At 39.9% G+C, this 25,463-nt stretch overlaps 1 protein-coding gene across 2 annotated transcripts; it reads right to left on the bottom strand.

The window, feature by feature from the left end:
- On the bottom strand, positions 1 to 25,463 carry LOC135465802 (uncharacterized). Of its 2 annotated transcripts, XM_064743151.1 has the most exons (5): positions 25,394 to 25,463; positions 18,348 to 19,401; positions 5,101 to 5,475; positions 4,262 to 4,478; positions 1 to 278 (listed from the first exon to the last, which is right to left on the bottom strand). In XM_064743151.1, the coding sequence occupies exons 2-5, from the start codon at positions 18,819 to 18,821 to the stop codon at positions 100 to 102; spliced, it is 1,245 nt and encodes a 414-aa protein (XP_064599221.1). In that variant the 5' UTR covers positions 18,822 to 19,401; positions 25,394 to 25,463; the 3' UTR covers positions 1 to 99. The 2 variants fall into 2 exon arrangements, with proteins under 2 accessions (XP_064599221.1, XP_064599220.1); XM_064743150.1 differs by lacking the exon at positions 25,394 to 25,463 and having other exon boundaries at positions 18,348 to 21,123.

The following is a 25,463-nucleotide window of genomic DNA, read 5'->3' as shown; positions in this document are numbered from 1 at the left end:
TCTTTTCCCCAAGAAGCATACACAGGTGGTAAAGATGTCATATTTAACCCACTTTTGCGGTTGAATACAGGAGCGGTTTATGGAAGTTTTCCTCTCTCATCACGAAAACAAATAGTCCCGAAGTCCTGAGCGCAGGAACTCTTTACAAACCTGCTCGGAGTGATTTGCTTTGAATAACAGAGTTTCCAAAATGGCGTGTTCACTTTCACACCAGGCAGCCATGTTGATGAACTGCTGAAGCGTCTCCAAGCCCTTCAGGCCAACGTTCACGTCCATACCTAAAACAGAGCATAAAAGTAGGGTATATTTTCCCGGGCAATGAATTTTCGAATATGAACTGGACTGACCTGCGTTGTATCACATGAGTCTTACGTAACCAGTTTGCTCTGAAAACGAAGTCACAGACATAGATGAGATATGTATCATAGTCAGGATTCGAAACGTTCCTCGTTTTTACAAAAACGCTATGCAGAAGAATGTTTCCTTTCTATAAGTGAGTGAGTGCTTGGGGTTTAGCGTTGTACTTAATCATTTTTCAGTCATATGACGACGAAGGAGTTCTTAGAGTGCATGTACGTGTAATGTGCCTCCCTGTGACAGGACGCATTTCCACCGCTCTTTTGTAAAGGGTTTTCTTAACATTATTTGAGCGTCTTTGCTTGGCTCACGCGTTATTCTAATATAATTTCAAAAACTTTAGCATTTAAAACAATGTGAACGAAGTGTGGTCAGATTGGCAACACATGCGCACCTGGCGTCTAAGAAATCCACCCCCCCCCCACCCCTGTGTCATTTCAATCATAAATAAAGGGTTAGGGTGATGTGTGGATTGTGCTGTGGGAGCGTTGCCTTTCTTCACAATCTGACAGCTCTGACATTATTTTGCGACAGTTCATTCCACTTCCGCCATCTGTTTACGTGTAAATGTTAACGATTTTCAGTGACAGATTAAGAACTACTGCTTTATGTATACATCAAGAGGAAGCATTAACATAGCACAAATATAGGGGGACTTAATTCACCACTGGGTGATATCAGCAACAAGACAGACAGCTGCATCTTAACAAACAGGGGAGAGCGAACGTTCATTCCCGCTTGTTTTAAATGTCGAAATCAAGAAGTCACATTCTTTCATCAATATAAAGAAATAAAAGTTTGCCATGCTCAAATCAACCAGATTACACACTGCTCCAAACAGTAGACAAGTCTCGTCTGATGCATGTGAGTTATCGGTAGGTGAACAGAACATTGCTGGCTAGGTTTTATTTCTTAATTTTATCCGCATGTGTTGTTTTTGTCTTTGTTTTCAATTTTACTTTTTTATCTGTGTTTGTTTTCTGGTGTAGGGTATATGTGTTGAAAGTCAGATATGAGCCTTGCAAGTCGTAGTATTGTACATTTCGCTTGGTTATGTCTTTGTGTCAGTTCACAACAGGCGTACAGAAGTCAGATTTTAGGCCTTCACAATAAATACAAAAAAAAGAAGAAAACGTCGGAAGTACTATTTTACAGCCACATTGAATAGATGGGCAATTGGCGTTCCCCAGTGCACGTAGCCCAAAGTGGCCGATTTTACTATAAATACAGGCTGAAATGTAGTCAACTATATATAGTTTTCACAGCTTTCACCGAACAACTTAATTCGGATTCACATTTGTTTGGTGAAAACTGCAGTGAGGATATGGTAGTTGTACTGATGTGAATTCAAACTAAGTTGTTCGGTGAAAGCTGCAGTGAGCATATGGTAGTTGTACTGATGTGAATTCAAACTAAGTTGTTCGGTGAAAGTTGCAGTGAGCATATGGTAGTTGTACTGATGTGAATCTAAGTAAAGTTGTACAGTGAAAGTTGCAGTAAGCATATGAAAGATGAAATGCAGCCGAAAGTTATTTCGTAAAAACTGGTCAATGAGCAGAACAAAAGGAAAGAAAAGGAGTGAAAAAAAATGTTGAACAAAAAATGCAGAGCTATTGTCGATCACAACATTTAGGCTATACAGCACTTGAGTATAATATTCCAGCAATATTAGACAAGGGCAAGTCGTTTGAAAAGAGGCGCATGACTTGACACAGACTCTTCCTTCATCCTGACCCATCTGAAAAATGCTACATGATTCCGTCCAGAAGAAGCACGATAGCATGTTGGATGATAAGTGCATGTGGATTGTAGAGCGGATGCTTTTAGTATAATTACGCCACATGACGGAGTGGTCTATACATAAATCATTCGTAGAGTAAGTTGCTCAATTAGACCAGCTTTGGCAAGGAGAGAGGCAAACCACAAGACGTGAAGATCAATTATTCATAAGTTGTTTTAGGGAACAAGACTGCAATATTTTGTTTCGTTATTACAGATACATTTATATCACCGCGGTTCCATTTAAAATTAAATGCGTGTCGCGCACTGGCGACCATTTCCAGGCAACCCTTTTTCACCCAGAATCTTAACACGTTTCCGAGAAAACAAATTGCCACTCAGGAAAACAGGACAGAGCCTAAATTAGAGCTTATTATTCTCGTTCCCTCGCGCTGCCCCAGAATGACCCCAGCTAATGCAATATTGACCAGAAAGCTGGTGGATCGTTTATGTCAAGTAATTTAGATAATGTCTCACATGTTTGCTTCCGTCACATACGAATACAAAACGCTGTATCTTGGGAAGTGAAACTAGAGCAGCTACGGCAGTGTGATAGTTGGTAAAACATAACAGGTGAAATACGACTTCTTGTCAATTTACCTCAGTTATGGGTTTATCCCAACTGTTCATGCAAATGCAGTGATGTTATTTACAATTTATTAGACGTTACTGGTCTAGAATTTCTCAAAATGCCGTCATTACATTCACCATACAATCCCTTGATAACGATGCAAATAGAGGAAACGGCGGGGATGCTTAATTCAGGAGCAGAATCCTGGATTATGCAAGATTAAAGTATAAATGACTACTGCATAGAGAACAAAACAACGGCGAGAGTGTGACGAGACATTAGATAAAACATCCCACTAACTTCACAGTATACTGACACCCGGTCGACATATACGCGGCCTATCCATCTGCTTCAGCAATAAAGTATTTATTAAAAATTGCCAGAGGCTGGTAACAAAACCTAACACAGGAATCAACCTGCATCTTATATGGTCGACGATGTAAACTGTCAAAATTCTACGGTCGGTAGAAATTCGTCCTGCAGCAAGGAGGCACTTTACATGCACTTTAGGGATTCCATCGTCGTCATATGACCGAAAAATTGTTAAATACGACATTAAACCCCAAGCACTCATTCGCTCACTCACTCTATTTAATGGTGTCGAGTAACCCTAGATTTTAGGATTATGTCACCCTTATTCATGGCGTAGGTCAACCCTAATTTTTGGGTCGCGTGACCATAACTTATAGGGTTTGATAAGTGACCCTAATATTTAGAGTTGGTCATGTCTATAACCTGGATATCAGGGTCACATCTGACCCTAGCTTTTCTGGTAGTTTTTGACCCAAGTATTTATTTATTTGATTGTTGTTTAACGCGTACTTGAGAATATTTCACTTATGCGACAGCGGCCGGCATTATTGTAAGAGGAAACAGGGCACAGCCCGAGGGAAACCCACGACCATCCGCGAGTTGCTGACAGGCCTTCCCACGTACGGTCGGAGAGGAAGCCAGCGTGAGGTGGGCTTGAACTGACAGCGACCGCACTAATGGGGGATCCGATCATTACGCCGTCCTAGCGTACTAGATCTCTCGATGGCGCGGCTTACTTGCCTTCGGTAAGTCTCAGTGAAGCAGCTCTAGATAAAAGAGCGGTGGAAATCAAGGAGGCACATTACATGCGTCCTAAGGATCCCTTCGTCGTCATATGACTGAAAAATTGTTAAGTACGACGTTCTCCAAGCACTCACTCATTATAGATATATATGCACACCACATACTGGCCGAAGGCAATTATGTAGTCTTAAGTCCCAGTTAAGCTAAGCTCACATTGACCCCCCCCCCTCTTATTGATATCATCTGACTGTGGGGTATTACAAATCGTTTATACTTGGTACACACATGTATTTACGTACTTACTTGATTGATGTTTTACGTCGTTACTCAAGACTATTTCACTTACACGACGGCAGCCAGCGTTACGGTGGTAGGAAACCTGATAGAGCCGGAGGAACACCACGACCATCTGCAGGTTGCGGCAGGTAAGAAGCTACACATTAAAATACCAAACTGTGACCATTATTCAGCATATACCTGCGTTTTCCACGTACTGACCTGTATGGAAGTTGTAGCTCCGAGCCGAATCCCCTTCAGCTAACACAAACATATCGAAGTCCTCGTAATAGGCGACGGTCTCCTCTCGCTGAGACAACTTTATCTCGAACAAACGTGGGCTAAATTTCATATATTTTAGAGCAAAAGAGTCTGATATATTGGATTCCTCGCTTGACTTGTACGTATTGAAACATGTCTGGAATATATTCCTCATCATCTGAAACAGAGGTGTGAAAAAATACAAACAAGATACTGTTTCTTACTCAGACAGTGTCAAACGGCTTTCCCAGGAAACCCCTAACTGCTGCTTTGCAAAGGTGAACTCTTGCCCGTTATATTTAGATGTAGCTCCTGGCTGGTTTCGAGAACGATAAACAGCGCTGTTAAGTCTTTAAACAGTTTTCACGAAAGATACTAAACATCTGATATACCTAATTACTCTGAGGTTGCTTGACAGGAACGTTTTATATGCCCATTGTCAAGACATATATGGCAAGCAAATTAAACTGATGAAATTTCGTGTAACCTTTTAACTCCGCAAGTTGCAATTTTGTGTGCAAAGTTTCTCTGTTTTTGCTATTCAGGTGTCTTTTGAACTAGGGTGATCGACTTTCAATGACATGCTCAATCGGTGGAGTAGGTAAAGCACTTAGCCGCCTCCAAATTGACACTACCCCCCGGAGTCCCAGTCTTCACACCCTCGCCAGCCAGCAGCCATCAAGCACGATGGCTTCGGGCAGTCCACACTAATGAATTCCTCAACTTCCCCGCTAGAGCGTCGGGCAGAGAAGAACTCATCATGTTATCCTACAGGGATTTGTCGCCATAAGGTAACTTACCGACCGATCTAATATCACTCTAAGCGCTTTAACCAGCTTTGTATCACACTTGGGTATACACAGTGTCATGTAACGGGTGCGAGGACTGCCGAATATCTTCAGGTGGAAACCTTCGTTGCCATCCGGTTCTACTGTGTCCATACCGTACGCCGTCATATCGAAGTTCAGTCCGTGGACTCTCTTTTCTGGCGCGGGCACCTGCTGCTGATCCGTGCGCTCTATGGCCGCCACTGCGCCGTACGCTTTGCACGAGTGTTGCATAAAGGCGTCGTTTAATCCCAGCACGCTGGCAGCCACACCGTTTGTACCGTCACACACGATTGCCAGTAACCGTCCCGCGGATACATCAAGATTTTTAAAATTGTCTCGTGTAAACTGGAAATAAAGCAAAATAAAGATCTGTGAAAGGATGAGAAGAAAGATTCATTTGAATTCTGACGTAGACAGGTTAGAATTCTGAATCTCTTGGAGTGAGAACAGGTTGTTGTCTTACCTTGTCTACCTGACATTAATGACAGTAAATCGTCTTTAAGCCAAATGTATTCTTATTCTTCGTATATCAAAATCTGTTGATTAACCACTGGGCAAAAAGTGGAAACAGAATTGGTCGCTTAGCAGAACATATTCAAAATTATAAATTACTCCAAAATGTACTCAAACTAAAAATCAGTTGATCTGCCTATTTGACTGCATGTTCATTTGTCTCAATTTTATACCTTAGTATAAGTATACCTTATTAGTATATATTCTGCCTTAAAAAAACACATATTATTTGTGTAATAATAATGGAGGTCATCTCCGCATAACACTTGACATCCCTGTGTAATTCACAGTTTGCAGTTCGTCTTTATGACATCATAATAATAATAATAATAATAATAATAATAATAATAATAATAATAATAATAATAATAATAATAATAATAATAATAATAATAATAAAACATGCGAGTCAGTTGACGTAAGAAAGAGATTACCAACTCGGTAATAAATGTGTGCGGTTGAACAAATGATAAGTAAACAAATGTAGTTTTTCCATCTCGATTTTAAAAGAGATAGAGAGTATAGATGTAACCATTTCTTCAATCCATCGTTTACGGTAAGATTATGTGTAAAGTGGAACTAAGAATAGTGTATACTACCCGGGCTAACTCACACCGCTCATTTTGTTCCGTCTTCCAAATTGACAATTTCTTGGCCACGTAGCCTCTAGTTGAGTCATTTCACGCAGGAACATGTATGTTCCGCTTTTTGGTCACGCAGCCTCTAGTTGAGTCATTTCACGCAGGAATATGTATGTTCCGCTTTTTGGCCACGCAGCCTCTAGTTGAGTCATTTCACGCAGGAACATGTATGTTCCGTTTTAGACGGAAATATAAAAAGAGACTGAAGCACTGGGAGACTTGTGGAGAACGACTCCAGATTATCACAATGTCTTCATGTGGAAACGGACAGTTTTGGAAATGTCAAGATTTCTGAAGACATGTAATGGCAGAGGACGATTATCAAGATGTCAGGACATCGTGACTGAGTTCGATTACAACATATAGGCTCTTATGTCCAGGTACGCTGTATATGTCTGGACGTAGGATGGGGCTGATTCAAGGACTGCAGAAGATAAGTAATGGTTGCATTTTGTGATAAAACATTAAACACTTACAGTCTATTTATTCTGCGGGTAGGTCCCCCATGTCAGCTTGTAAATAATAAAGGTTTAGAAATCTCCTCACGGTCGAAGTCAAATTTTCAAAACAATCTTTCCTAGTGAAAGTCTGAGAATTTGACTGATTATGCATGTGTAGCACAGCTGGGTATGTAGCCTACTTTGTTAAATGGCCTAACGGCTGAAGCTGGGTATGTAGCCTACCTCGTAATGATGGCCTAATCATAACAAGCTGCTACAGCAGATACAGCTCCTTGGAGAATCCACCTGGGTATGTAGCCCGTTACAAAGGCCTAACGGTTGCAGCTGGATATATGGATAATCTACCTTGTGACAATGACCTAACTGCTAGCCTACCTAGTAACAATTGCTTCACAGGTGTAGCTGAATTTATAGCCTACCTTGTTAGAATGGTCTAGCTGTTTTAGCTGAATGTATAGTCTAGCTTGTTACAATGGTCTAACTGCTGTAACTGGCTATATAGCCTACCATGTTACGATGGCCTAATCATAATAAGGTGCAACAGCAGTTAGGCCATTGTAACAGGTATACAACTCTATGGAAAACTAAGCTGGGTATGCAGCCTACCCCGTTGCCCTTGTTACAATGGTCTAACTACTGTAACTGAATGAAAAAGCTCCACCTTGTTACAATGTTACAATGCTGTGACTGAATATATAGCCTACCTTGTTACAATAATCTAACTACTGTAGCTGGCTATATAACCTACCTTGTTACAGTGGCCTTATAATAATAAGCTGCTACAGTAGTTAGGCTATTTTAACAGGTACATATAGAGAATTCAGTCAGTTTACAAAGGTCACATTTTTATGCAAGTGATCAAAAGGGACAAGAATAAACTTCGAGAGTTTCTGGGGATTGTTTCAGGAGGATTTAAATGTATTTGAATTGTTCACGTTTAAGATCATTCTAAAACAGGCCTGTTTTTTTTTTCAAATTCGTACACGGCAAAGATCATATTAGTACGTAGGCCTACATGTTGTTTTCCAGTTATAAGTACTGTCAAACGGCCTTATATTTTTCATAAAAGTGTATAAAAGAACAAAAAGCTGCATAGTTTAGCGCAATGTGAAAGCACAGTTTAATTCGTCTTTAGCATCGATTTTGAAGCACCATCCAACGCTAAGTAACATAGACGTCAACCCAGGACATTGACCTGTTATTAATACATTTTCACTAGATCGACAGAGTCAGTTTTAGAAATGTCATGATTTCAAACTGCTGGTGATCAAAATGGATAAGTATGACGATAAGCGGCTGACGTAGGTAAGAACTGTTCGGCTTATATTGAATAAAATTTTCATGCTTGAGTGTAGACATACGAAAAGCCAAAATTTTCATGGTTTCCCCAAGTATTATGGTGACAATGCGATAAAGCATGAAACTAACGTCATGTTTCAATTAAATTTAAGTGTTGACATAAATTTTGAGTAGTTGACTGAATCAGCCTTCACGTCAGTGCCAGTCTTATTTTATACTAAAGGTTTAGGGGGATCAAAGATCCAAAACACATAGCCTCCTTAACAAGCTCTAAGAGCTTAACCCGGTGACTTTTTGAGAAATTGCCGTGGTGGCTTTGTGGCGGGTCGTTAGAGGCGAATTCCCTGAACTGCACAAGATACAAGCAAATCATTTCCGTTCGATGACAGGCATTCCCAGAAGATGATGTGGAGCTAGTCCGTGTATTAGCCACACAAACCGGATGTAGGGAGTCGAGAGTAAATTGAAAATAATGGAGATGTTCAGTTAAAGCTCTGGCAGCCTATGGATTCGTTTGCAAGATGTTTTATGTTCCACTGGCTAGGGGTTTAAATGCGCGGAGAACACCTCAGATTGAACTAGAGAGACGCATTGACCCGTGATTTTGAAAATTAGGTTTGTGCACGTACTTGTAGAACCCCTAAGGCGTATATGGTAATGGCAATCTGGATATATCTTTTGGGGGTTCAGTGCTCCCTGGGTCGCAATATGTAATCATTCGGTTAAGTCTATGCGGCTTGTTGGAAATCAGAACCTTGCCGTCGCTTTGTCTTTTAGTGATTGTGTGTACGCTATGATTAGTCTGTGCTTTTGGTGTACGGATCAATCTTGGCATGGAGATAATGAGAACTTGCCCACTTCGGACAGGTGTGAGATCTGTTGATCAAAGATTGAAATTCTTGGCAAGGGCGCCCATGGTTTTACGTCGACCTGCAAGATGTTATAGATTGTCCAGAAGTGTATGTCTCCTATCACAGAGTTTGGACGAAGTAGGCACGAATGGTTAGTGGCCGTGTGTGTGTGTGTGTGTGTGTGTGTGTGTGTGTGTGTGTGTGTGTGTGTGTGTGTACATCCAGTTACTAATGAAATATGTAATAACATATGAAATGTAACACTACAATTATAGCATGCAGATTCATAGCTTAAGACAATGGCTTATTATTTCTGTATTACACAGTTTAATTTTTGATCGATCGGTTACTGGATAAGGCAATGTCTAATTCCAAACTAATGAGAACTTCTCCACTTCGGACAGGTGTGAGCTTTGTTCTCACATATTCTAGGATCTCATTTAAGATCGTTTAGTTCGAATCTGTAGACAGATTTACTGAATTAGAACTCCTTTTAGAATATGAAACTAGTCAGGTAAACCCCAACAATGTAATTAACTCCTTGCAGCGAATGTGGGTTTTGTACATGTGAAAAATATTTCATACATGGTTCAATGAAATGGAATCAAAATTGCACAAAACGTTATCTGAAATTGCAATTTTCTAACTGAACTTCTCCATTTGTGTGAGCATTTAGTCATTCATTAGTATCCATATGACAGCTTAATTCCTGGAGCAAAATAAATACATGCATCAGCTAATGGGCAAATTATACAGTTGAAGGTCTGAATCTAGTATCGGAAGCTGACAGTTAAAAATATTTACGTAATACACGCATACATTTTTATTCATTCCTTTCATTTAAACAAGTGCTACAAAATATCGTCTACCTGTGATGTCACTGATGCATTAATACAATTGATGAAAAGCAATGCAAATAGTCAAATTTGAACACATTTTTGAATACCGATGAGATTCAAATGTTGGCAAATGTCACCAGATTTAGAGGAGTTTTTGATCCAAAGTGATGAGGAAACATATTCCTGAAAATCGGAAAAAAGACAAACAGATTAAAACATGTTTTAAAGCCTGTTCTTAAGATACAGCCAGAGGTATGCATCTACTGGCCTTGCACAAACTTAAAGTTGTTAACGGCAACCCCCTGCCTAAAGTTTCGTATCTGACACCAGAAAATAGCGCCACTTTCAAACCATTGTGATATACAGAATTTTTAATGATTAAAATAGTGACAAAGATTCGTCTTTGGATTTACAAAGCCACTTGATTTAGCTCACCAGAGACACAGTAGTTCCACATTTCCGAAATTACTTCTAATTTAGTTAGTTACTTAACTATTGACTTTTGCCTGAAATATGTATTATTATTATTATTATTATTATTATTATTATTATTATTATTATTATTATTATTATTATTATTATTATTATTATTATTATTATTATTTTCATTTCTGCCAACTAGAACTACGTAATAAGTAAACCACCATGTTATGGACAAAATAACAGAGATCTGCATTAAGTAAACGTGTGAATGGAAACTTCGTTAAATTGAAGACTTGGAGTGAGTTATCAGCCTAAATGCCAGGTGGCCGGGCAGGTGGCCGATGGTTGTATCTCCACTAGGATCTAGGATTATGTATCATGTTTTACCAGGTGAGGATTTGGGTACAAAAATGTGACAACATGGGTCATTAGAATGATCAGCCATTACAGTGCTCGCATGCGGTACGGCCACGTAACCATACTGAGAATCTGTGCGGGAAGCAAGCGCCAATGAGAACGGAAATCCAGGGCAGAGTTAGCAAGTCGTGTCTGCCAATTTATAACGAAGAATGTCTAATTGAACGGAAAATCAATGTCTCTGATGGCAGGCTGTCTAATGACAGAGCCTGATCGAACTTCATCACGACTGAAACCACTTCTGTGCCCGGTCCTCATCAGAGTGAGAGATCAGGCACTGATAGTCAATCAGCGAAACTAGGCCCTCCCCTTGGGGACGTCCTCGAGGGAGCGACAAGGTTTCTGTAGAGCTGTACAGAAACTAGTCACGTATGACTTGGCTTAATACCACATTTTCCGGATAAAACCTGTCCTTTAATCTATTCTCATCACACCGTAGCCAAACATGATAGTGTTTCATTGGACTAGATCAGCGGTAGTCTGTAAAGTTGTGTTGACAGAATGGACAGAATCTACAACGTTGATTTCTAGCCGTAGAAGAATCTGTCACGTTAAGTGTGACGTTATCTGTACCAAGGTTACCACGAGAACGACAGCCCTTTTCCACGTCGTCATCAGAGGTTAAGTTAATTGCAACATTCATGGCAGCATACATCTTTAACACTTGTTGCTATGGTAGTTGAAATCAAGTTAGCCTAGGGCGGCTCTGTAGACAAAGTTTCCTGTGCCCAGAATGAAGTATGACCGGTGGAACAAAGGATGAGCTGTTGTACCAGTACTATGTGCAGATCACAGAATTGGCTCATTTGAATGCAATGTTGTCCCGCTACAACGTGTAAGATCACAGAATTGACTCATTTGATTGCAATGTTGTCCCGCTACAACGTGTAAGATCACAGAATTGACTCATTTGATTGCAATGTTGTCCCACTACTACGTGTAAAATCACAGAATTGACTCATTTGTTTGCAATGTTGTCCCAATACTACGTGTAACATCACAGAATTGGCTCATTTGTTTGCAATGTTGTCCCAATACTGCGTGTAAAATCACAGAATTGACTCATTTGTTTGCAATGTTGTCCCAATACTGCGTGTAACATCACAGAATTGACTCATTTGTTTACAATGTTGTACCAGTACTATGTGCAGGATCACAGAATTGACTCATTACTTTGCAATGTTGTCCCAATACTACGAGTAACATCACAGAATTGACTCATTTGTTTGCAATGTTGTCCCAATACTACGAGTAACATCACAGAATTGACTAATTTGTTTACAATGTTGTACCAGTACTATGTGCAGGATCACAGAATTGACTCATTACTTTGCAATGTTGGCCAACCACTACGTGCAAGATCACAGAATTGGCCCCTTTATTTGCAATGTTGTCCCACTACTATGTGCGGGATCACAGAATTGACTAATTTATTTGCAATGTTGTCTCATTTCTACCTGCAGGAAAACGGATATGACACCTCAGTGGGAGAGTATCACATTTACTTTATCTCCGGATTTAAACCTGAGGAATGCTGAACTATATTTTCGCGCGCCGATAGTGTTAGATTTTTTTTTTTTTTTTTTTTGATTGGTGTTTTACGCCGTACTCAAGAATATTTCACTTATACGACGGCGGCCAGCATTATGGTGGGTGGAAACAGGGCAGAGCCCGAGGGAAACCCACTACCATCCGCAGGTTGCTGACAGACCTTCTCACGTACGGCCGGAGAGGAAGCCAGCATGAGCTGAACTTGAACTCACAGCGACCGAATTAGTGAGGGACTCCTGGGTCATTACGCTGCGATAGCGCTTTAACCGACTGAGCCACAGAGGCCCCGATAGTGTTAGAATCTCCGTTTCTAAGGCTATTGTTATAAATTTAATATTATGACATGTCACCCTAGTAATCTCCGTATAAACTATGGTGACACAGATCTGCATCTGTAAGTAGCTACATGTGTACTTATCAGCTGTAACTTAGCTTATAATGTCATTCTTGGTATGGAATCAACGGGACCATCTCCGACACGAGAAAGCTTTTAATGTAACCAATGACTTTGGCAACGCAGAGGCGACGGTTTTCCTGTAATTAGTTTTTTGTGATGGCCTTTTCATTTCTTCTGAAGGTCAAAAAAGTCCTTTTTTCTTAATTTTTTCTACAGCGCTTTTAACTTCAGGGCCCACAGAACTCAAAGCCAAATTTTAACCTCCAGTTTGCAAAAGATTCAAAATTCAGTTAATGTGTTTCAGTATAATTAATTCGACGGGCGGGCTCTGGACGGTCGACGTACACTCTGAGACCGTCTTTAATCATGACTGGAATTGTTTTCTAGGCTAACAAACTAACACGTACATTGTCCGTGTATTCAGGTGCAATATATATCACGTTTATTTCATCCTTTCCACTTCCCATGGTTGATCACATTAACCTGTCTTTCAAAGTGTCTAAAAGCTCCCTCTGGTGTTTCTTTCCTTTGTCCACCTTCGCTCTCTGTCTCCTTATCTTTCTCGACCCTTATTGGCCAATTTGCACAGGGAAACTGTTGAAGCCAAACCACATTCCAATGGTTAATAACCCGCCTGTACCAAGCAGTTCAACCATTGCCTGAAGTATCTCAATAAAATATAACGACTTTAGAATAAATCTATTCCTAGCCACCTATTTTCGGCACCAGATGCAGCGTATCGACGTTTTACAGCGTCTGAAATAACTCATTTAGCAATGTAGTTCCCTGCCCTACCCGGCCCCAGCGCCAGAGTATGTCCGGCCCTCTCAAAGGGTAAGAAGTGGTGAAAAGACATTAATTATAGGATTACAGTATCGGTGAGAAGTGAATGGAGCATGGAGCCAGGTGGTTGCCAAGTTACCTCAAACAGCTGACGAGGGAACGACGGCGATAGAGAGCTCAGCAAACTAACAGTTAACTCAGCTGCTTGTACAAGCTGGTGGCCATACTTGCCAGATAACCCTAGCTATACCAACGTCATCAATTACTACGCCTATCACCTTTAACGTTATTGTTGAACAATGCCGCGGACTTCAATAACATCTTGTACAAAGAGAGGGTGTACATAAAGAAGTATGCTAAAAGTGGTGTGCTTCGTGGAACATTTTACGTTGATATGATCACGGATGTTCGTGTTCTGGTATTTAGTTTTGCAATGAAAAATGGCGATAATATTAAGTAATACAGGCACAAGCAAACAAAACAAACATTAATCAGTTAATGTACCGGTACATTGGTATGAATGCTCATAAACTCATAGACGTGAGTAAAAACGAGTTTCAATTAAAGTTTTTTTCACAATAATCTCAAAGCATGTAACTTTACCATTTGCTGAGCGCGATAAGTCCCCGATTTCATCTGCCCTGCATGTACAGATGCCATTTTTATCCGAACGCCATACAAGTGTAACTATTTTCAGCTTATATTATTATAGCACTCCCTAGCTAGAGGTTAAGGCCAGTGTGATCACCATTATGTTTATATCATGATGATCACTAAACGAACGGTGATAACTGAATCTTCAAGAGTTAGGGTACGACGGATAGGCTATAGTCTGTTTACAACTTTGTTCCTTGGACGGGGGTAATGTGGGCTCTCAATCAGATATACTGCTTTTTGATTGGCCGATGTATCATGTTGAAATTACCTTAGGTGCCCGTGTCTGTCATTAAGCCAATTATTTCACCAGTTAACCATGAGTTATAAGTTTAGTGTAGTTCATGAATATGAAAAAGATGAACATGTACTTTGAACTTCGAGTTCAAGATATCATTCAGATTAAACGTCTGCGTAGCTCTCTTATAACCTTTTAAGTATACGTGTCTCTTGACGTTAAATATAATTTACTGATTGCCGCACATATTTTTGTTTCCCTTCTGTATCAATTATAAACTTCAAATGTGCTACTTGTTTAAAGGTCAAAGTGGCTCTCGCTATACTCGAGTGCAAATCACTGTATTTGGGCATTAGAAGGTACTGGCTTAGTCTGGTTTTACGTCTGGCTTCATCACCCTGGTACTGTCTTGCCTCGTGAGAAAAAACGGGAGTATAAATGCATGGGTATTCTGTGCTTAACAGCATGTTTTGGCAACTAGAGTGTTCTAAGGACTGGTGAGCTATACACATGTACTAGAGGAGGGCATCTGTATAATTAATGAAGTTCGTCTAAAGACAAAAATACCACCGACTGGGTATTACCCAACGAGCGTATACACCACACACCCCCCACAGCGATGTGGTACAAACCGCCACCAGCTTCAGTGTAAAGATTTTTCTACTTCTTCCACTTACACACATCCAGGCAATCAAACGCCATTAACAAAACTTGCAATTAGTGAAATGCCAAATGACTTTCAGGCTTTTGTGGAATTGACTAATCTCTTTTCGTATCCTTTTCTGCATTACTAGTGGCATTTTTCCTGCTGTATAAACCACTAGCTTGTAATCTTAAATATGGATCCCTCTTCGCCAAAAAAAAAAAAAAAAAACAAAGAAGAAAATCATAAAAAAAAGATTCAGTCAGAAGCGATAAATATTGCCACAGTATAAATGAAACTCTCGAAGCAAAGTGAAATATTTATACAAAAAAGTGCTAACGATAAATGACAGTGATGGCTTTCGTCGAATTGTAAAGAAAGGGTCTGTTTTAGTTGTAGAAAAAGGCCTTCAGGTAAATGCATTCAGACCCATTAATCAACTCGTAGGCGTTCAGATTTGCATCAGTTGAAGACCACCACATGGTTAGTGTATAAAAAGAAGTGGTTACCACATTTAGCACCTAAGGGTGGAAGAAATCCTGGTCAGCTGTTAAATGATTTAACTTAGAGGGAAGAAAGGATTTTTTCCACATCTCACGCAAAATCATGAAAAATGGTTGCTGTGTTGCAGGATTTTTTTTACTTTTTTGCTTGCTACATCAGCTTGAACACACTACGTTAATACGCCCGACCTACGCCCATTCTGCTGATAACATGTGCTGGTGTTATTTATCACTCACGTTATGGTGTTATATATACTTACATTGTAAACTGTAAAACTATCTGTGCTGTCACTTTGGATATGTTAATTGACACATCGGCAAGTATTTTAAAGAAACTTTCTAAGTATCATTTGGACAAATGATCCAACTACGCGCAACATGAACAATCGTTTCTCTTGTGTATCGATGTGGGATTAAATAAAGCCAGTTATGTGCAGAAAACTACCATTCCTTTTTATGAAAAAACAGACACCCCTGAACAGACATGTTCTCTGCAGTGTGATATAAGTATAAATAACGATGCTTGATTTGTTACCTAGGATGCCCAGATGTCTTTAAGAAGCAGACATTTTGGCGCTGCTAAGATAAGATAACAATGTTTCCATTTATTTCTTCATCGGTCATATAACTGTATTGGCTTTTTCCTTAGAACTCTGTGCCAACGGAGTGTACTTAATGCTTGCTGTTTAACCATTATTTCCTTGCATGCCGTATTATTGTTCAGCACGTCTGATCTCCATAGACACAGAGAAGTTTAGCATGCATTGTACGGGTTTCCACACACAGCCTTGTGTACAGATGGACTGGGGGAAACTGATAATCTTTTTATGTTTAAGTAGTTCTGCAAGGCGGCAGAGCCAAGCATATTTGCATACGAGGATTAATGTTCCATGCACTGTCCGATATACATCATGGTACTAAAATATTATCTATTTTGATGTGGCAATTCACGTTACAGTCAGGAATTTTTCATTATAGATAACGGCTGTGAGGTTTCATAGCAAACCGGATAAAGCCAGAGGAAAACTATAGCTCTTCGTCAGCCATATGACAAACACTCTGAATCTAAAGCACAACCTAATACATAGGAAGGAGCGGGATTCAAACCTTGATCAAGGTCAAGTAGACCTCCGGCAGAAATTACCAGCTCTTTCATCTAATAACGACTACTGTGTTTATTGTTTGTTGTATATTATGTATATTGCGTGTAGGTAAGCGGAGAACTCACGGCGTACATAAACAGCATTCACAGCGTGCTACATCGACATATGCCCTACAGGTAAAATCCTAACTATCCTGAATTGTCAAAGACTGCGCCTTTGTGGGCCTTCATTCTCAGCGTGTCGCTACGATTCCCTCGTAGTGTCAACTCTGATTTCCGAGATCCGCGTAATTGGCGGGATTTCAGGCTGGGTGAGCTGTGTTGGCGTTGTACACTATCACTCGACATGTTTGATGATGATGTATTGTTTTTGATAGCTGCGAAAACAACGCCCCATGAAGTCCATGCGCACCTTCCCTAACTCTCCAACAGCCATTTTTCTTATGGAAGGGAACGTCAGTACTGACTGCATGATTGCCACTTACTGTCGACTATATAGTTATCAATACATCATGAAAACGTGATCTTTTCCTACACCACATGTGTGACATGTTCATCGGATGTTTACACCTGTATAACCTTATTACTGTTGATCAGGCATGGATTACGAAAGTTAAAACTAAATTAGTTCGTATCACCGAGTGTTTTAAGCTGGGTCACATACAGCTGAGTTGATTGGTATGCAAAAACAGCTGACTTTCCGCTCTGGTTTTGAGAACATTCAAACATGTTTGTCTCACGGATTTTCAGCCAGTGCTGAAGCTGAACGAAACAGACATATTTTGTGAACATTTTGTGTTATATATGCAAAACGAACATGAACCGTTGTAACTAGTGGAGTATACCGCTATACGCTACGATCACCCTCGGCGAATGAGCTCAAGGAGGTACCGATCACAGGTATGACAGATCACGTGACTAACCATCACCTGGTCAGGTGTTACATCCACTTATCACCCAGAAGATGAGACCTCAATCACGAACTAGGCGTCACGTTTCTGACAACGAACCCGAGTGGATGTGTTAGGTCTACAGACAATAATTGTTGACAATTATGATTAGTTTGGCTTAGGGTGAGATCACTCATTCGATAACTTTCGTGAGGAGACGTGAGTGAGTGGGTGCTTAGGGTTTAACCTCATATTTAACAATTTTTCAGTCATGTGACGGCGAAGGAATCCTTAGCATGTAATGTGCCTCCTTATTGCAGGACGGAGTGACACCGCTCTTTCATCTCGTGTTGCTCCACTGAGACGATTTACCGAAGGCAAGTAAGCTGCCCGCCCGAGCCATTATACTGATATGGGTCAACCAGTCGTTGCACTATCCCCTTAATACTGAACGCCGAGCGAGGAAGCTACAACTTCTTCTTTTAAGGTCTTAAGCGTGACCCGACCCAGGATTGGCCTTGGATCTACCGCTCCCGAAGCGGACACTCTAACAACTGAGCCATCAGGGCCGGTCAGAAGAGAGGTGGAATAGTAATAACAGTAGCACAGTTTTGCACAGAAATCACGATCGGTTCATTAAGCGGCTTGTTTCCCTCGAGAAGTGCAACTGCTGATGTGTTTCAATACCACTTAAATTAGAGCAATGGGTAATGGTTCAGCCAAAATGCAAATAAAACAAAATCCGTCTATAAATTGGCTTTGATTAGATTTATGAAAACTGTTCATTTAAAAGACATTATTAAAACTACATGCATGTGTAACAGAATGTTTCCTGTTTTTGATTCAGTAAAAGAAAATTTCTCAAATTTTACATGTCAGGGTACACGTGTACATAATTTTTTTTGGAGGGGGGGAGTGAAATCGTGTCCATTTTAACATGAAAATGTCAGAATTGATGCAGACGTCGCTTAATTTGAATACGGATAAGTATAAGACGAGATTGTGCACTTACCCTGGTGTCCAGCCGGATATCCAGAGGTACTCCCACCTGTTCCACAATGCTTAGCAGGTATTCTATATACACCCCTACGCGTGTGAAGAAACATCCGTTATGCCAACAACCTTCCAAGTTGTCGAAGTCCACGCCAAATCGACGGAGGAAAGCTACACGTTTGCTGTCGAAGGCGACCTGGTTAGGACGGTTCACAAGTGCGTGGCGACACCGTTCTTCATACAGTATCAATTTGCCCACCTTGCCGCTTCGTGCTGCAATAAGGGCTGATGTAAGCCCCACAGGTCCGGCACCCACAACTAGCACCGTTAGGCGAGCGCAGCGCCGCCGCACGTTGTCCACAACCGTCTTGGCACATACGAACCCGGCTATCACTGTAACGGTAAGCACCAAAAACTGCACCAGAACGTAGTTTGTGATGATGAGATCTGAGAATGGAATGCCACATTTTGGTACGTGTCCAACAGTTGCCATCACGACTGTATTGTTGTTTCGGCCTGCTCATCGCCCGTTAATTCCAGGCGTCTCTTCTGTCAAGCGCCAGGTGAGCACTGCCGACATACAAACCGGATGGTAATGAAGGAAGCCTCAACTCTCTCTCAGACAGTCTGCTGATACACTCGCGCTGAGATCCCCTGGCCACGCGATACGTCTGCGGTGGCAGACGGTAGGTGAATAAATCCGTTGTGCAGATCTCTTGTCAGATGATGCTCTCTCTACTCGATAATCTCCTACTTAACGGGTTCGGGTCGCCCTAGGCTCGTTTCGGTTACCAAAAGCCGATTTTGCTAAAGCCTCTCAATTTAGAGTTCGATCAACTACCAGCCATGGACAGCACTCAAAACATGCCAGGTGCAGCGATTGCCATCGACTGGGCGGCGCACATTGCTGCCGTCTTGACAACCTGAGCCAGGCAAGCCAGTCCCTCCCTCCCCGATATGAACACCCCAAACGCACTGCAGAAACGTCCTGTCATTGGTCACGATTCAACTGTCAGAGGTCTGGCAGATGAGAGACAAAGCCATGGAGGTGGGTTGTTCTGATTTTTTCTCACCTGTGCACGGGGAATCAAATACCATATTATTAATTATTAATATTTAAAAAATGTTATTACATGTAATTCTATTATTTTTTATGCATTTATCTATAAACAAAACAAACTAAAACTACCTGCAGTTTCAAGGCCTGTAATCAGTGTTCACGAATGGTTTTCAGCTTCTTCTTCAGTACAGATCAAAATCGCGGCCTAATGATGTTTGTTAACAGTCGATAATATACACGTTGGCGCTGGTATTTTAGTCAAAATTTAGGGCGCTTTCCTGACCGCGATATACACATGTATCAGCAACTGTCGCACAGAATTAGATTAATTCTGCATTGCTTGGGTAGGCTGTGAAATACATTAAACACAAAATGTTCATACACGTGTATAAAGCATATGTGGTAATAATTACTTGGGAGCGCCATACGTTCAGAACTTATATAGAAGTGCACAATATTCAGGTGACGGTAAGACCACACAGAGTTCTTCACTTACCTTCAAATGCGAAGAGGTAGTACTTTTGATGTCGTAATCTTCAAACATGCAAACAAAAGGCGCATGATTTCAAGCTTTAATGGCGTTTTACATGAAAACTATAAATGGTAAGAAAAATCAAATCTGAATCGTCTTCGACAAGCAAACTTACATATAACTGAATACGTTTTTATTTTAAAGCTCAAAAATAGAGACAGCCGTGAGTTTAAAGATATTTAAGCAGATTTGAACAACGTTTTCAAACCTTATAGCCCCATTTGGTGTGAATATGTCAAATATTTATTTCTTTAGTTATTTGATTCGTGTTTTACGCCATACTCAAGAATATTTCACCTGTGCAATGGGGGCCAGCATTGGCATTGGAGGTGTGCATTATGATACGCTAACTCCCTCGGTCATAGAGGCCCACATATGCAAAATAACTCCATTCAAGGCAATCAGTAAGCGGTTCTGTACAAAAAGTTTCTTAAAGAATTTAATATATCTGTATTAATATATCTTATATGGCGTCTTTCTTCATAAGAATAATGACCCGAGGAACAACAAGAAATATATGAGGATTCTGTTCGATGAGAGTTACAGATATGTCCCTCGTCGCCGAGGCTTCATGCTTTCAGCTTGAGAGCCTAATTAACGATACAGCAGCAGTATAAATCTACCTCCCCAAATCTGCAAAACAAATTCAACAATTCACAACATTGACAAGAAAACAGCCAACAACAGATAACAGACTAACATTACTTTATGCGAAGTAAGACAACAAACAATAAAACCAGCTCAACGTCGATTTACACCACTCTATTCCCCAATACCAACCCAAAGTAACTCTCAACGCAAGAATCAGTGCAGCCTGTAATCATTTCAAAATGAACACACATTATTACAGTAATAATGGTGAAGTAACCCGACAAGCTAAAGTGTGTCGTTGCTGTAAGTGGCGGCCAAAAAAAAAATGTTGTTGAGCGATCAGCAGTTGAACGGGCATAACTATATACCATTATTATGTAAGTCAATATCATATTCGTATTTGGGCTGAAGTAAACACAGAACTAGAAAACAATGACAGTTGTGAAAGATACACACGGCATAAGTCCACAAGGGCAGGGTTAAAGCTCACATTATTAACCAGAGCATGCCAAAAACTGCCACCATTTCACACAGGATCAATATCTTACATAAACAAATGAAAAAGTATGAAAAGTAATGAAAAATAAAAAAGTGAAAAATAATCCCCCTAAAATCAATACCTTTACACAGAACAAATAGACAATTTAAACCAAATTTATGCTTCAAAATCAATCTAAGAAACGTATGTCATTATCCAAGTACAGCATGTATTTAACAGCCAGTATGGTAACTAAATCAGCTCGAAACAAATCAAGACGAAGAATATAACGGCAGCGGTTCTACACCGGTGCAGGCAATCTGGTTCACGCGTAACTCATCTATGCTGAAACGAAAAACCAGAAACTAAATCCACTCAATAATATACTAGTTTGAGTAAATAAAGAATGTATTGCAAGAAAAACTTCAAGTGAATCAAGTCAACAATATAATAGCAAGTCTACAGGTGAACCGGGAAGCCACAAACATCGCCGTAAGTTGACACACGTATAAATCTCCACGTACACACCATTACGTGGCATTCACCATTATCCGATATTATATTCGAGGAACCATGTTCCGCGTGCATGCATAGCAACCATTAACAGTAACCGTAAAACCAGGGACTTATCTCTAACTCTCATCGAATCGAATCCTGATATAAAGTAAGGATAACGCATATCGCCATTAGCATGGAGGGATTAATCACCCATATCATACACTTAAATAAATAGTATTGCATGGTACCACGTTTTAAGTGCATCAGTGGATGTTAAAGTACCTATCCTTACGTTTCATACTATACATATTCGCTCATACTCTCCTACTGTATCTTGCCACAAAATAGCTATGGTATTGCCAGAGTGACGTTAATTCATTCTTACTGTATGAATTAAACTCGAGCTTAGCGTGAAAACCGTACCACGTATTTATTTATGTTTTGATTGGTCTTCCGCACTGTACTTGGACTTTTTCACCTCTTAGACGGCATTCAGTTTTATCGGTGGAAAAAACCGGTGTGCTCTCTGCAAACAAGATCACGTCGAGATAACATCGAACCAAAACTACATTTTCTCTCGGTTCCCGGCAATGTAATCAGAAAATTACCTATGACTTTATGAAATAAGAGTGAGTAAGCATGACAGATTAATCTATGTGGGTATGAAATAGTGGCACGATTTGTTAGCTTATGCGGAGGACAAAGAACATTTAGACTCATTAAAGACATCTGAAGCATTGATTAGCTCAAACTGATTTTGGCAGACAGAAACCTGATGTTAATATCTCCATATACTCAGCTTTCGTTCCGATTATCGCTCCGTAAGTTGGACTACCATGTCTACTTAGTCCTCCAGGGATTTCTTCAATCAAGGAAGAGATCCGCTAATTTATCTTCCTTAATTTAGCTTTACTGTAGAATGATCAATGAACGACAAGACAAACTCATTACGGCAGGCGAGACTGAGATTTGCTGAAAGATAGTCCAAGAACCCCGAGTCTTGTCATGCGCTTGGTGATCACTAATGGTGAAGTCAACAGCTGAACATACCGACGTGATTGCCTGACTGGATAAAGTGCAAAATAACCGTGATCACCCAAACCTTTCCTATCTCCTTATGTCCTGGTTTGTGCTAACCCATAAAAATTGCCAATACATGTACATGTAAGTTGTGCTGAAGTGCATTGCCGACTGATTTACACGTACATGGTATGGTATCTTTGATATAGCAAAGGGATTTGTATCTTTGATATGTCATAGGAATTTGTATCTTTTATATGCCAAAGGGATTTGTATCTTTGATATGTCTTAGGGATTTGTATCTTTGATATGTCTTAAGGATTTGTATCTTTGATATGTCTTAGGGATTTGTATTTTTGATACGCCAGAGGGATTTGTATCTTTGTATCTTTTATATGCCATAGGAGTTTGTATCTTTGATATGTCTTAGGGATTTGTATTTTTGATACGCCACAGGGATTTGTATCTTTGATATGCCATAGGGATTTGTGTCTTTGATATGCCATAGGAATTTGTATCTTTGATATGCCATAGGAATTTGTATCTTTTATATGCCAAAGGAATTTGTATCTTTGATATGTCTTAGGGATTTGGATCTTTGATATGCCATAGGAGTTTGTATCTTTGATACGCCACAGGGATTTGTATCTTTGATACGCCACAGGGATTTGTATCTTTGATATGTCATAGGAATTTGTATCTTTTATATGCCAAAGGAATTTGTATCTTTGATATGTCTTAGGGATTTGGATCTTTGATATGCCATATGAGTTTGTATCTTTGATATGCCACAGGGATTTGTATTTTTGATACGCCACAGGGATTTGTATCTTTGATATGTCATAGGAGTTTGTATCTTTTATATGCCAAAGGAATTTGTATCTTTGATATGTCTTAGGGATTTGGATCTTTGATATGCCATAGGAGTTTGTATCTTTGATACGCCACAGGGATTTGTATCTTTGATACGCCACAGGGATTTGTATCTTTGATATGTCATAGGAATTTGTATCTTTTATATGCCAAAAGAATTTGTATCTTTTTTATGTCTTAGGGATTTGGATCTTTGATATGCCATAGGAGTTTGTATCTTTGATATGCCACAGGGATTTGTATCTTTGATACGCCACAGGGATTTGTATCTTTGATATGTCATAAGAATTTGTATCTTTTATATGTCTTAGGGATTTGTATCTTTGATACGCCACAGGGATTTGTATCTTTGATATGCCATAGGAGTTTGTATCTTTGATATGCCACAGGGATTTGTATCTTTGATACGCCATAGGAGTTTGTATCTTTGATATGTCATAAGAATTTGTATCTTTTATATGCCAAAGGGATTTGTATCTTTGATACGCCACAGGGATTTGTATCTTTGATATGCCATAGGAGTTTGTATCTTTGATATGCCACAGGGATTTGTATCTTTGATACGCCACAGGGATTTGTCTCTTTGATATGCCATAGGAGTTTGTATCTTTTATATGCCAAAGGGATTTGTATCTTTGATATGTCTTAGGGATTTGTATCTTTGATATGCCATAGGAGTTTGTATCTTTGATATGCCACAGGGATTTGTATTTTTGATACGCCACAGGGATTTGTATCTTTGATATGCCATAGGAATTTGTATCTTTGATATGCCATAGGGATTTGTATCTTTGATATGCCATAGGAATTTGTATCTTTGATATGCCATAGGGATTTGTATCTTTGATATGCCATAGGAATTTGTATCTTTGATATGCCATAGGAACTTGTTGAATGTAAACAGTCAACACGATAACAATCAATATAGAATAAGACAATCATTAATGGTAGCGGCTGTTTGGGTAGGTTCATTAAATGAAGCACAAGGTTAACCTGCACAAGAACCTTCACATAAAACCATAGCAGATTTTTTACAGTTTGCAAAATGATTCTAGCTGTAACATGTAAACTGAACAGAAGCACGGGTAAAGTCATTTTAAAGCCTTTCAGAACTAGATGGACAAGTCTTTACATGGGAGAAACCTGTGTTTGATTATACGTAATCATTTTCCATTTTTCCATAGCAGTGATTTTTTACATTTCGCATGTTTTACTCATTACAACACCTCGAGCTAAAGGAAAACGAGATTTTACAATAGCATTCCTGTGGGGGACATTTTGAAGGGAGTAGGATACAAGTCTCTTCTGTGAAGAAGAGAAAAAGGCCAACGGGATTACTTCATGAAAATTGAATTTGATTTGGGGATTTCCTTTAGCTTATCCACACACACGTGACGTCTGCAATACGTGGAGACTGAACCAAAGAAGGGGGTGCCTTCGTCAATAAGCACTGGCTGACACAATGGGAAATGAATGGATAAAATATCACAAAGCCATTGTTAATTTGTGTCCAGTTCATATATTTTGTTGCCCAGGGGTAAGTTTTGATCAATTACTAAGCCAGTCTTCCTTCTGTCTTCACAAAAGTATGATAGTCCCTGCGGTAAGATGTCTCATATAAAATATGTTGTGAGACTGACTTTCCCGTATGTCAAGGCAACATAAAAGTTTAACAAGTGACTGTTGCCATGGTGATGGGGAAATAGTGTAGATGTCCCTTGATACAAGATGATGCATGTTACCTGGAGCTTTGTTAATTAAGGTAAGAGTTAAGATACACAGACTTCCGCAGCTCGCGGAACCACCCGCTGTTAATTAATACCCGTCTTATTGACGATAACCTCGTGTGGATAACACACGATTTTACTACTTCCGGGAAGCAAGTCCACATGCAACAAAAAGGTCAGTCCGACAACTCGACAGAAAAGTTCACACCGGAATTCGGCATTTATTTGTATTTGATTGTTTACGGATCTGAAGATGTCCCCAAACGGCACGATAAACCCTACTTACCTGAAACATGCTTCATGTCAACAGAGTCCGTTCAGAACAAGGACCGCTCCCCGTCCTCTTCTTGCACATT

Source organism: Liolophura sinensis, chromosome 5 (genome assembly GCF_032854445.1).
Source record: "Liolophura sinensis isolate JHLJ2023 chromosome 5, CUHK_Ljap_v2, whole genome shotgun sequence".
Taxonomy (NCBI): domain Eukaryota; kingdom Metazoa; phylum Mollusca; class Polyplacophora; order Chitonida; family Chitonidae; genus Liolophura; species Liolophura sinensis.
The sequence above is the reverse complement of the archived record's forward strand: the minus strand, read 5'-3'. Positions and strand labels throughout refer to the sequence as shown.